The sequence below is a fragment of the Aethalodelphis obliquidens genome, unplaced genomic scaffold, assembly GCF_003676395.1.
Source record: "Aethalodelphis obliquidens isolate GAN/ISIS:26980383/991018 unplaced genomic scaffold, ASM367639v1 scaffold17, whole genome shotgun sequence".
In the NCBI taxonomy this organism is placed as follows: Eukaryota; Metazoa; Chordata; class Mammalia; order Artiodactyla; family Delphinidae; genus Aethalodelphis; species Aethalodelphis obliquidens.
In genome coordinates this window covers 19,373,813-19,386,729 of record NW_020837961.1, presented here as the reverse complement: position 1 = coordinate 19,386,729, position 12,917 = coordinate 19,373,813, and the positions used below count along the sequence as shown (strand labels likewise).

The 12,917-nt window shown below is 41.7% G+C and overlaps 1 protein-coding gene across 5 annotated transcripts in view; it reads left to right on the top strand.

Moving 5' to 3' along the window:
* Nucleotides 1-12,584, top strand: part of MANBA (mannosidase beta) — a 112,074-nt gene extending 99,490 nt beyond the window's left edge. For 4 of the 5 annotated variants that reach the window (XM_027117019.1, XM_027117020.1, XM_027117021.1 and 1 more), the window contains 3 exons: nt 7,048-7,190; nt 8,035-8,292; nt 11,285-11,750. In XM_027117019.1, coding sequence (XP_026972820.1) covers nt 7,048-7,190; nt 8,035-8,292; nt 11,285-11,509 — 626 coding nt within the window. In that variant the 3' untranslated portion in view covers nt 11,510-11,750. Of the gene's footprint in view, nt 1-7,047; nt 7,191-8,034; nt 8,293-11,284 lie in introns of all 5 variants that reach the window. The other variant, XM_027117018.1, reaches the window with a different exon arrangement.
* The last annotated feature ends 333 nt before the right edge of the window (nt 12,585-12,917 follow it).

Sequence of the window (12,917 nt, the reverse complement as noted above, 5' to 3'; positions counted from 1 at the left end):
TTTCTGGTCTTACATTTAGGTCCTTAATCCAGTTTGAGTTTATTTTTGTAACTGGTGTGAGAAAATGTTCTAATTTCATTCTTTTACATGTAGCTGTCCAGTTTTCCCAGTACCATTCATTGAAGAGTGTGTCTTTTCTCCACTGTATATTCTTGCTTCCTTTGTTGTAGCGTAATTGACCATAAGTGTGTGGGTTTATTTCTGGGCTCACTATTCTGTTCTCTTGATATATGTGTCTGTTTTTGTGTCAGTACCATACTGTTTTGATGGCTAGCTTTGTAGTACAGTCTGAAGTCTGGGCACATGATACCTATAGCACTATTCTTCTTTCTCAAGATTGATTTCACTATTTGGGGTCTTTTGTGTTTCCATACAAATTTTAGAATTATTTGTTCTAGTTTTGTGAAATATGCCATTAGTATTTTGATATGGATTGCACTGAATCTGTAGATTGCCTTGAGTAGTATGGTCATTCTAACAATGTTAGTCCTGTCTATGAACACAGTATCTGTTTCCGTTTGTTTGTGTTGTCTCCAGTTTCTTTCATCAGTGTCTTATAGTTTTCCATGTACAGGTATTTTCCCTCCTTAGTTAGATTTATTCCTAGGTATTTTATTCTTTTTGATGTGATGGTAAATGGGATTGTATACTTAATTCCTCTCTTATAGTTTGTTGTTAGTGTATAGAAATGCAACAAATTTCTGTATATTAATTCTGTACCCTTTGACTTTACCAAATTCATTGATGAGTAATTTTGGTGCTGTCTTTAGGATTTTCTTTCTTTTTTTTTTCATGTAATGCCTGAAACATTTATATTAACATATTTCCATACAAATAACCCAAAGAAAGTTTAGTAGTAGTTGTTTTTTTGTTTGTTTGTTTTTTTATACTGCAGGAGGATTTTCTAAGTATAGTATCATGTCATCTGCCAACAGTGACAGTTTTCCTTCTTCCTTTCCAGTTTGTATTCTTTTTATTTCATTTTTTTGGTCTGATTGCTGTGGTTACGACTTCCAATACTATGTTGAATAAAACTGGGAGAGTGGACATCTTTGTCTTGTTCCTGATCTTAGAGGAAGTGCTTTCAGTTTTTCACTGTTGAGTATGATGTGAGCTGTGGGCTTATCATATATGGCCTTTATTATGTTGAGGTATGTTCCCTCCATACCCATCCATTTATGGTAAAACATAAATGGATGTTGAATTTTGTCAAAAGCTATTTCTGCATTCATTGAGATGATCATATGGTTTTTGCCTGGTTTTGGAATCAGGTTGATGCTGGCCACATGGAATGAGTTCAGAAGCTTCCTTACTCTTCCATTTTCTGGAAAAGTTTGAGGAGGATTGGTATTAATTTTTCTTTGAAGGTTTAGTAGAATTTGTCGGTGAAGCCATCTGGTCCTGGACTTTTGTTTTTCGGGAGGTTTTTTTGTTAATTTTTTTAAAAAAATTATTTATTTTTGGCTGTGCACGGGCTTTCTCTAGTTGCGGCGAGTGGGAGCTACTTTTTGTTGAGGTGTGTAGGGTTCTCATTGCAGTGGCTTCTCTTGTGGAGCATGGGCTCTAGGTGCACGGGCTTCAATAGTTGTGGCACGTGGGCTCAGTAGTTGTGGCTCACGAGCTCTAGGGCGCAGGCTCAGTAGTTGTGGCCCATGGGCTTAGTTGCTTCACGGCATGTGGATCTTCCTGGACCAGGGCTCGAACCTGTGTCCCCTGCTTTGGCAGGTGGATTCTTAACCACTGCACTACCAGGGAAGCCCTTTTGGGAGGTATTTGATTACTGATTCAGCCTCCTTACTAGTAATTGGTCTGAAATAAAAAACAAGATTTTTTATTTCTTCATGATTCAGTCTTGGAAGGTTATATGTTTCTAGGAATTTATCCATTTCTTCTAGCTTGTCCAATTTGTTGGTGTGTAGTTGTTCATGGTAGTCTTTTATGATTCTTTGTACTTCTTTGGTATTAGTTGTATTGTCTCTGGTTTCATTTTTTATTTTATTGATTTGAGCCCTCTCTCTTTCTTTTGTGGTAAGTCTGGCTAAAGTTTTTTCAGTTTTGTTTATCTTTTCAAAGAACCAGCTCTTGTTTTCAGTGATCTTTTTCTATTTTTTCTATGTCTCTATTTTGTTTATTTCTGCTCTGATCTTTATTATTTCTTTCCTTCTACCAACTTTGGGTTTTGTTTGCTGTTCTTTTTCTAAGTTCCTTTAGGTGTAGGGTTAGGTTGTTTATTTGCAATTTTTCTTGTTTTCTGAGGTAAGCATGTATCACTGTAATCTTTCCACTTAGAACTGCTTTTGCTGCCTCCAATAGATTTTTGGATCATTCTGTTTTTGTTTTCATTTGTTTCCAAGTGTTTTTTGATTCTTCTTTGTCTTTGGTGACCCATTGGTTGTTTAGCAAAATATTATTTAGCCTCCACATCTTTGTGTTTTTTGCAGTTCTTTTCTTGTGGTTGATGTCTAGTCTCATAGGGTTGTGGTTGGAAAAGGTGCTTGATATGATTTCAATTTTCTTAAATTTATTGAATCTTGTTTTGTGGCATATCGTGTGATCTGTGCTAGAAAATGTTCCATTTACACTTGGATCAAATGTGTATTCTGCTGCTTTGGATGGAATGTTCTAAATATCTATTAAGTTCATTTGGTCTAATGTGTCACTAAAGGCCAGTGTTTCCTTATTGATTTTCTGTCTTGATAATCTGTCTATTGATATACGTGGGGTATTAAATTCCCCTACTCATACTGTGTTACTGTCAATTTCTCCCTTTGTGTCTGTTAATATTTGCTTTATGTATATAGCACTTCTATATTGGGTGCATAGCTATTTACAATTGTTATATAAGATTGATCCCTTGGTCATTATGTAATGTCCTTCTTTGTCTCTTGTAGCAGTCGTTGTTTTAAAGTCTCTTTTGTCTGATATAAATAGTGCTATCCCAACTTCTTTCGATTTCCATTTGCATGGAATACCTTTTTTCATCCCCTCACTTTCAGTCTGTGTGTATCTTTAGATCCGAAATGAGTCTCTTATAGGTAGCATATGTATGGGTCTTGTTTTTATATCCATTCAGCCACTCTGTACCTTTTGATTGGAGCATTTAGTCTATTTACATTTAATTATTGTTAGGTATATACTCCCATTTTGTTAATTGTTTGGGGGTTGTTTTTTGTAGTTCTTTTTTTTTGTTCCTGTCTTCTTCTCTCCCCTTTTGATTTGATGACTATCTTTAGTTATGTTTGGATTCCCTTCTCTTTTTTGGTGTTTATCTATTGTAGATTTTTGGTTTGTGGTTACCATGAGGCTTATATATAGCAATCTATATATAATATGATGTAATGTAATATATATGATTATTTTAAGTCTCTGATCTCTTAATTTCAAACACATTTTAACAACCCTACATTTTTACTCCCCCACCCTCGCCATGATTATTGTTTTTTTTGTTTTGTTTTGTTTTTTTGCGGTACACGGGCCTCTCACCCGTTGCAGAGCACAGGCTCCGGACGCGCAGGCTCAGCGGCCATGGCTCATGGGCCCAGCCGCTCCGCGGCATGTGGGATCTTCCTGGACCGGGGCACGAACCCGTGTCCCCTGCATCGGCAGGCGGACTCTCAACCACTGCGCCACCAGGGAAGCCCTATTGTTGTTTTTTTTAAACTCTTTATTAAATTTGCCACAATATTGCTTCTGTTTTATGTTTCGTCTTTTTGGCTGCAAGTCATGTGGGATCTCAGCTCCCTGACCAGGGATCGAATCCACACCTCCCGCATTGGAAGGTGAAGTCCCAACCACTGGACCACCAGGGAAGTCCTGATTATTGTTTTTGATATATTTTACATCTTTTTGTTTTGTGTATCCCTTAACTAATTATTGTGGATATAGATGATTTTTGTCTTTTAACCTTCCTGCTAGCTTTGTACATGGTTGATTTACTACCTAATATTTGCCTTTACAAATGAGCTTTTTCCTTTCATAATTTTCATGTTTCTATTTGTAGCCTTTTCTTTTTCACTTAGAGAAATACCTTTACCATTTCTTGTAAAGCTGGTTTGGTGGTGCCCAACTCTTAGATTTTGCTTGTCTGTAAAACTTTTATTTCTCCATCAAATCTGAATGGAAGTCTTGCTGAGTAGAGTATTCTTGTTTGTAGGTTTTCCCTTCATCACTTTAAATTTATTCTGCCACTCCCATCTGGCCTGCAGAGCTGCTGAAAAGTCCACTGATGGCGTTATGGGAGTTCCTTTGTATGTAACTTGTTGCTTTTCCCTTTTCAATATTCTTTCTTTAACTTTTGCCATTTTAATTCAGTGTATCTTGGTGTGGACCTCTTTGGGTTGATCTTGTTTGTGTTCCAGGACCTGCATGTCTGTTTCTTTTCCCAGGTTAGGGAAGTTTTCAGCCTACTATGTCCTCAAATATGTTCTCTGCCCCTTTCTCTCTCTCTTCTCCTTCTGAGACCCTATAATGTGAATATTAGTGCACTTGATTTTGTACCAGAGGTCTCTTAAACTGTTCTCTTTTCTTCTTATTCTTTTTTCTGTTCAGCTTCTGTGATTTCCACTACTGTCTTCCATCTCCCTGATCCATTCCTCTGTATCATTTCATCTACTGTTGATTTCTTTTAGTGTACTTTTCATTTTAATTGTTGTAGTTTTCGTCTCTGTTTAGTTCTTTATATCTTCTAACTCTTTGTTAAACTTCTCACTGTGTTCCTCCATTCTTCTCCTGCATTCTTTGATCATTTTTATGATCATCACCCTGAACTCTTTCTTAGGTAGATTGCCTATCTCCACTTCACTTAGTTCTTCCTCTGGGGTTTTATCTTCTTCCTTTGTTTGGAACATGTTCCTCTGTTGCCTCATTTTGCCTAACTTGCTCTTTTTTTATTTCTATGTATCTGGTAGGTTGGTAATGTTTCCTGATCTTGGAGAAGTGGCCTTTTGTAAGAGGTACACTGTGCGTCCCAGCAGCTCACTCCCCTCTGGTCATCAGAGCTATACGCTCTAGGGGTGCCCCCTATGTGGGGTGCATGGGTCCTTCTGTGTGGTGGGCTTACTGATGTTGTTGGTCTAGTAGGCATGGCTGGCCTTTGGCCCAATTGGTTTCCAGGCCCTGCCTTGTGTGGACCCTGCCAGCCACTGGTTGGTGGGGCTGGGTCATGAGGCTGCTGGTTGCAGAACCCTGGAGGGTCCCAGGGCTACTGCTGGTTCACTTGTGGGCAGAGCCAGGTTCTGGGGTGGGTGGTTACAGGACTGGGGTTCCTGGATCTAGTGTTGGCCTGATGGTGGGTGGGGCCAGTTCCTGATATGGCTGGCTGCAGGTTCTGGGGTATTCCAAAGCTGATGCTGGCCCATTGGTGAGTGGGGCTGGATCCCAGGGCAGCTGGCTGAGGCATCCAAGGTTTCTCAGAGCTGGTGTTCGTCTGCTGGTGGGTGGGGCCCAGGCCCGGGAGTCCTGGGGCTGGTGCCAATCTGCTGTGTTGGCTGTGTCCAACAAGGTAGGCTGTAGGGCTGCAGTGGTCCTGGGGCTGGTGTCTTCCCATTGGTGGGTGGAGTTGGTGTCCAGGGGATCCTGGAGCCAGTAGGTGAATCTGGGTCCTGGGGCTAGTGCTGGCCCACTGGTGGGCAGAGCTGACTCCTAGCGTCTCTGGCTGCAGGGCCCAGTGTCCCAGAGCTGATTTTGAATTGTTGTTGGGTGAAGCCAAGGCCCAGGATGTTCTGGGGCTAGTGCTGGCTGGCTGGTGGCTGGGGCTGGGTCCCAGGGTTTGTAGCTGCCAGGCCCTGGGGGTCCTGAGGCTAGTGCTTGCACACTGTTATATGGCACTGGGTCCTGGGCCCTCTGGTGGACAGGACCATGTCCTGAGGTGCCTCGGGCTCAGGAGGTCTTAAGGCAGCCTGTCTGCTGGTGGTTGTCCAGCTAATTGCTTGGCCTGAGGCGTTCCAATACTGGTGTGAACAGGCTGGTGGGTGAGGCTGGGTCCTGGTGCCAATCAGCTGGAGGGAGAATTCCAAAATGGCGCTTGCCAGTGTCTGTGTCTCCAGGGTGAGCTCCAGTTGCTTGCTGCCTCTTTGGCAGACTCTGCAAGATCAGCAAATGAGTCTGACAGGCTCCTTTCAAATGACTGCTTCTGCCCTGGTTCCTGGAGTGTGTGAGATTTCGTGTGAGCCCTTTAAGAGGGGAGTCTCTATTTCCCCCAGCCCTCTGGGACTCCTGAATTTAATCCCTGCAGGCCTTCAAAGCCAAACATTGTTGGGGCTGGGGGCTTGTCTTCCTGGTGCAGGATCCCCGGGCTGGGGAGCCCAATATGGGGCTCAGACCCCTCGTTCCTTGAGGAGTACCTCTGCAGTTGTAATTATTCTTACATTTGTGGGTCACCCACTGCTGGGGTGTGGGTCTTGACTATGTGCAACTCTGCCTCTCCTACCCATCTTGTTGTGGTTCCTTCTTTATACCTTTAGTGGTAGATGATCTTTTCTGCTAGATTTTGGTCTTTCTCATAAATAGTTGCTCTGTAAATAGTTGTGATTTTGGTGTGCTCATGAGAGGAGGTGAGCCCAGGGTCTTCCTACTCCACCATCTTGGCCAGCCTCTACAATAGTATTTTTGCTAAGTAATACTAGCAAAATGAATATTTGTAACAGATGTTCACTGCCAATGCTCCTGACTCCCTTTTTCATGTGTATGTAGGGAAAAGGAACATCGGTACACTGAGCTTCTGGAAGCAGAATTGCATATGAGAAAGTGCTAGCTAGGAATCAGGTCTGGGCTCAAAATACTGCCAGTGGCATGTTTGACTTAACTGCTTGAGCTCCATTTCCTCATTTGAAAAGTGCGATGTTAATGGCTGCCTCGCTCAGATTTGAGGCTGACATGAGGTGGTGTCCAAAAATGGTACTTGCCCTCAACAAACATGGATTCCCTCCACTGTCCGCTCTCCCTTCAATGCTCAGTGCCCTGAATTATGACAGGCTACACAGCTGGACCCTGTGGATGATGACTCTGACTGCTTGACCCTTGTTTCCTAACCCAACTGATTACTTTTAGAGTATGGAGGAAAGTGGAAAATGCTTCATTATTTTGCTCGTCATTTCTTCGCTCCGCTGTTGCCGGTGGGTTTTGAGAATGAAGATGTGTTTTTCATCTACGGTGTGTCAGACCTTCATTCAGACCACAAGATGATGCTCACTGTAAGTTGCTTGGAGTTTTTTTCTCTCTGTGGTAGAGGGCGAATTTTAGATTTCTTTAGTTATTTGGTTCTATTCTTTTTTGGAAAAAAAAAGAAATTAATTTGTATCAAAATGTCTCTAGTGCTTGCAGCAGAAAATGAGCTGTTCTTGGAATTGGAAAACCTATATTCAGGGAAAAATTCTATTTATTCTATGACCTTAATGTCTTGGTTCAGTTTCCTCATCTGTAAAATGACACCAGCCTGCCTTCTTAAAGGATTTCTATGGATAGCAAATACAGTCATTAGATGACTGTGCATTGTAAACTGTAAAATGCCAGTTAAATCTAAGGTTATTTATAATCATGAGAAGCTGGAAATAGGCTAGACTTTACCAAAAGAACTCATTTAAGACAGTATGTTAAAGTGGAAATCAGTAAAATTATTCAGAATATATATGTGGAAAAATGAACTTGTATTTAAAACAATTTTAGGTAAAAGAAAGGATAGAAACTCAAAGAAGTCTTGGGTGGCTACAGTTAGGAGGACATTGAGAACAAGTCAAGTCTATGAATTAACCATAACACGCCAGGTCCTGTGCCTTCCATAAATTGCCTAATTCTCACAACAGCCTGTGGAGTTAGTGCTGTTATTATTCTCATTTTACGTTTGAAGAAATGGATACTTTGAGAAGTTAACTTCTTGGTTACACGACAAGTACTTGGTGGGGCTATGGTTAAACCCAAGTTTCACAGTCTCTTAACCAGTTCTGCTATTCTGACTTTCATCTATTATTACTCCTATTATTCTCTAAAAAAAATAGTAACTAAGAATGTTTGGTTTTTTTCTGTCTTGTTTCTCCCCAGGTGAGAGTCCACACATGGAGTTCCCTGGAGCCCGTGTGCTCTGAGACGACGAAGCCTTTTGTGATGAAAGCAGGGGAGTCTGCTCTTCTCTATGATAAGCCAGTAGCTGAATTATTAAGAGGATGTACAAATTGTACACGACAAAGCTGTGTGGTTTCCTTTTACCTGTCAACTGCCAGGGAGCTCTTGAGCCCAACCAACTATCACTTCCTGTCCTCACCAAAGGAGGCCAAGGGGCTCCACAAGGCAAATATCACTGTAAGCACCCGTGGTCTGGGGTCACCATGGCTTTGTGGAACTGTCCTGCTTTTTTGCAAAATTTCTCCTTGGTACTGAGCTTACCTGGGACCCGGGGAAGATTGGCCCCTTCCCACTGGAAGCAAAGAGCAAGTAATTTTTATTATTTGTATTTGTCAAAGCTTAAGGTTCCTGCCACTCCTGCTGTCCCATCACATCTCCCTAGTCAGGCTGGTGCAGTGGAGGGTGAGGCAGCAGGAGTCATCACCACTGACTGCTCCTCCTTTAGGTTCCAGGCTCTGTCTGTCCTGGGGGCTTTACTGCATCAACCGTGAACTATTATCATCTGCATATACAAGTGAGCAAACCTGTTTGGAGGGACTGAGTAACGTGTTTATAAAGTCCATAGCCAGGAAACAATGGAGCCGGTAGAAGCACTCTTAATTTTGCATTTTTAAGGAGAGTCTATTCATTTAAAAAATTTTCACTCTACTCTCTGATTTATTGCTCCCATGTTGCTCAGTCACCAACTCTCTTTATCACTGCCAAGGGAAAAAAAGAGATGATCAGGATAGGATGTGTTGTTATAAAAATTGTGTAGCTAGGGCTTCCCTGGTGGCGCAGTGGTTGAGAGTCTGCCTGCCGATGCAGGGGACACGGGTTCGTGCCCCGGTCTGGGAAGATCCCACATGCCGCAGAGCAGCTGGGCCCGTGAGCCATGGCCGCTGGGCCTGCGCGTCTGGAGCCTGTGCTCCGCAACGGGAGAGGCCAAAAAAGTGAGAGGCAGGTGTACCAAAAAAAAAAAAAAAAAAAAAAAAAAAAATTGTGTAGCTAGGAAATTTGGAATCTGTCTAGTTGATTGAAAACCTTTCCTTCCCTTTCCCCCTCTCCATGTAGTGATTGAAACTTTCTAGAAAAATATTTTCATCCTCTATTTTTAATCAATTTTAAGTTTGTTTTAGATTTCATTGAAAAGACTTAAGTGAGAGGATTTTTTACATTTGCTTTGGAAATCATATCAAAACTCAGTCCTTGAAATAGAGATAGCATAGCTTAGCTTAGCTTCCTTCCCAATTAATAATGAAATATTCCCATAATGAAATCTATCTGTCACAACTGATATAGGGCAAATATGAAGGAAATGACATACATTTACATAGCTTCTTTCCAGAAAAAAGGCACAAAACTATGTAGTAGACAAATCTGCAGTCTCTAGACAGGATTTCAGAATCTTTCTTTCCTCATCTGGGCCTCCATTACTTTGAGATAACTGGGCTGGGGGAGAGGTAGGACTTCTTCCTTTGCCCTACCTCAATTGGATTTCAATGAGACTTTGCCTATCCTAAAGGGATATAATAGCAATAATAATAGTAATGATAGTTAACGTTATTGTAGGCTTAATGTAGGCCAGGCGCTTGGATGTACTATCCTCAGGGGGATGCTGGGGACTGAGTTTTCCTCCCTGTGTCCCTGAAGCCAGAATACAAGCTTGAGCTCTGGGCTCTGCAGTCAGATATGCAGAGATGAGGTTTCCGATCAGAAGAAGGCAACAACGAGAGTGAGCAGGTGCCAGTGTCCCTTCTGGCCTTGGCCTTGGGACAGAGTAGCTGAGGCTTCCCTGCAGGCTTGGTGGCAGCCAGGGCCAGCCATGTAAACTGTGTGCCTGCAACTGCTTTAGGGTCTTCATCAGAATAGGTGGGTGGAATGATTTGGGAATTTGACATCTAACTTCAAGCCTGCATCTCTGACCCTCTGAGAGCTACCTAATACATTTTGTTTCTTTTTTGCTTCTACCAAAGTAGAGTTTCTTGTTAATAACTCAGAACCCTGCATGCTCTCTCAGGCTAAGTTATGTATAGTAAAAATCGCCCTTGGAAATTCTTTATGTCACACATAACCTATAATGTCAAACCTACGGCGTGGCATGTATGCATGTGGAAGAGTCATGTTTCATGACAGATGCACGGCTTGAATACCAGGTCCCACTCAACTGTGTACTCACAGTGAGAGAGGTTCACAAACCCCCAGCCTCCAGGAAGCATCTCTGCCTCTCTCTCTGCCTGTGCTAAGAGGCTAATGAATGACAAGACTTAAACTGTGCTCTCCTTTGCTGATATCGTGTGGGATTCACACATGTTAAAAGTGCTAATGTAAAGCAACTATACTCCAATAAAAATGAATTTAAAAAAAGAAGGAAAAAAAATTAAAGTAAGAAAGTGAAGGGTCAGATTACAAAGCTGAGAATTCACATTACGAAGATTTTTTCAAATATTTCAAAGTTGGATGGACTTATATCCAAATGAATAGGAAAATGAATAATTTCATTTAGATGGTTCAGATTAAATAAAACGAATACTTGAAAAATTCTAAATAAGTACAATGTGATAGCTACCTAAGAATGAACGTTAGTAAATCTGTCAAGAGTAATATGAAAAGCAAATTAATTTGAGCTGAATAAAAAAGAAGTGCTAATAATGTGACTTTACTGACGATGCAATAAAAGAGGGAGAGCTCTAGTGGTAGAGCTTTTGGAGATGCCCGGCCGGCTGCTGCCTAGATTGCAGGATCTCCTCAGAAGACTAGAAGGTGAGCCCCATGGCTGTGCCCTGCAGCCAGCCCCACACAGATTCTGAGAAAGTCATTTAAAACACCCAGCCCTGGTGCAGAAATGTGCCTCTCTTGATGAGACCCTGAGAAAAAGGTATAAAGCTGTAAAAGCTACAAAGCCTTGAGATTCGTGTGAAATATTCTCCTTAATAATTGGAGACTACATATTCCCCCCCTCCCCGCCTGGTTTGAGATTACAATTTGGTAATTTTCCACAGCCTTCAATACATTTCCACATAGTTTTTAGCATCTGACACAGTGCATGGAATGTATGACTTTAGCAGCTGCAGGACCAAAGTTGTAGGAAATGCACTCCTTGTTAGCCACATCGATGTTCTGATAGGCGCTGTATATAGAATAGAGAGCTCTGCCCTCGTCCTTCACTTCATTTATCTTTTTCTTTCAGGCCACCATCTCTCAGCAAGGGGACACATTTGTTTTTCATCTGAAAACCTCAGCTGTTGCTCCCTTTGTTTGGTTGGATGTAGGAAGCATCCCAGGGAGATTCAGTGACAATGGTTTTCTCATGACTGAGGAGACACGGACTGTATTCTTCTACCCTTGGAAACCCACCAATGAGAGTGAATTGGAGCGATCTTTTCATGTGACTTCACTGGCGGATATTTACTGAGGGAATCCAGGCTGTATTGGCAGGAGCTGAAGGCAACCAGAAACAAGTTGAAGAGGCCAGGAAACGCGTCTGCTTGCTGTCAGGTGTCTGCATAACCACTTGGTGAAGAGCTTGTACTAGTGCATTCTCCCAGGGAAGGCTGTGTACTCAGGTGATGTCCTCCTCCAACAAAGCTGTGCCTAGGTGCCGTCCAGTCCGCACCAGGACTGTGGTTTTAGCCCATTCCCCCACAGCTTTTGCACCACATGAACCAGTTATAACCCAACTGCCTCTCCAAGCCCCGAAAGGAGGTCTGTCCACGTGCAGCCCTTTAAGGGAATCACAGGTACGTGATTATTGCGGTATCTGTGGAATCAAATGTGGAAGGTCGTGAGGTCATGTAGGCTCTCGTGGTTAGCTTTGAGAAATACCAAATAATCGGAATGAAACTGCTTTGTTGTTATTTCCAGAGGAAACGGAGATTCAAATGTCACAACAGAAAGAGAGTTCTGGGCGGTAGCCATATTGGTTGCTATTGCCGGAAAACTTGGGGGGTTGATTTTTGTCATTCGGTTACTTTTTGGGTAGGAGTCCTTTTTCCATTTGCAACGTTTTTTAAAAAATATTGTTTTAACAATAATAATTTATTTTTTCAAAGGCCATTGGAGTGATTCTTTGGAAAAAAAGCTCGTATTGAAATGGACATCACCATGGTCACTTTGGAAACTTCCGGGTGTCCTGACATAGGTCACCCATCGTTATGTATGGGCTTCAGATTTGGTTGAATCCAGTGAGCTTTCCAGTTCAAGGCTGTGGTTAGATTTGTACTTGGTGATCCTGGCAGCAAAGTGGTGTTCCCTTTAACTTGAGTTTGAACCATCTTAAAAAACATTGATTCATTATAATTGCTATGAAATCATTTTATTCTGCATTATCATGTTTATAAAATCACACTGGTAATGAAGCAAAGAGGGCAAAGTGTTAATAAGTAGCCAATGTGGGTAAAGGTGTGTAGGAATTTTTTCTGCTTTTGCGACTTTTCTGTAAGTTTGAAATTATGTTAAAATTTTAAAGTTGTATAAATTGCATTGACAACTTGGTGTTTCATTTGTGGCTTATTTCCTCATTCCATGAACACTCAGTTTTGCCCAGTACCATGCTGAGCATTAATTTCCGTTTAGCTCTGGTCAAGTTTTTAGTCTATTTGATAAACTTGAAGAGTTTGAAGAATCTAATCCAGGATATTTGAAGGGTCTTCTCTAAGAAGAATCAGGTAATTGGTTATAGAGTGGACTGGCAGTGAGAGTTTGGCTTTAGAATCAAGACTAAATAGATAATAGTTTTGGTTTTAAACCTGAGAATCTTTTGGCCATGGTTCAGAGACTAAAAAGAAATAAATGCAGCCAACCCAGGCCTCTCCTTCAGTATC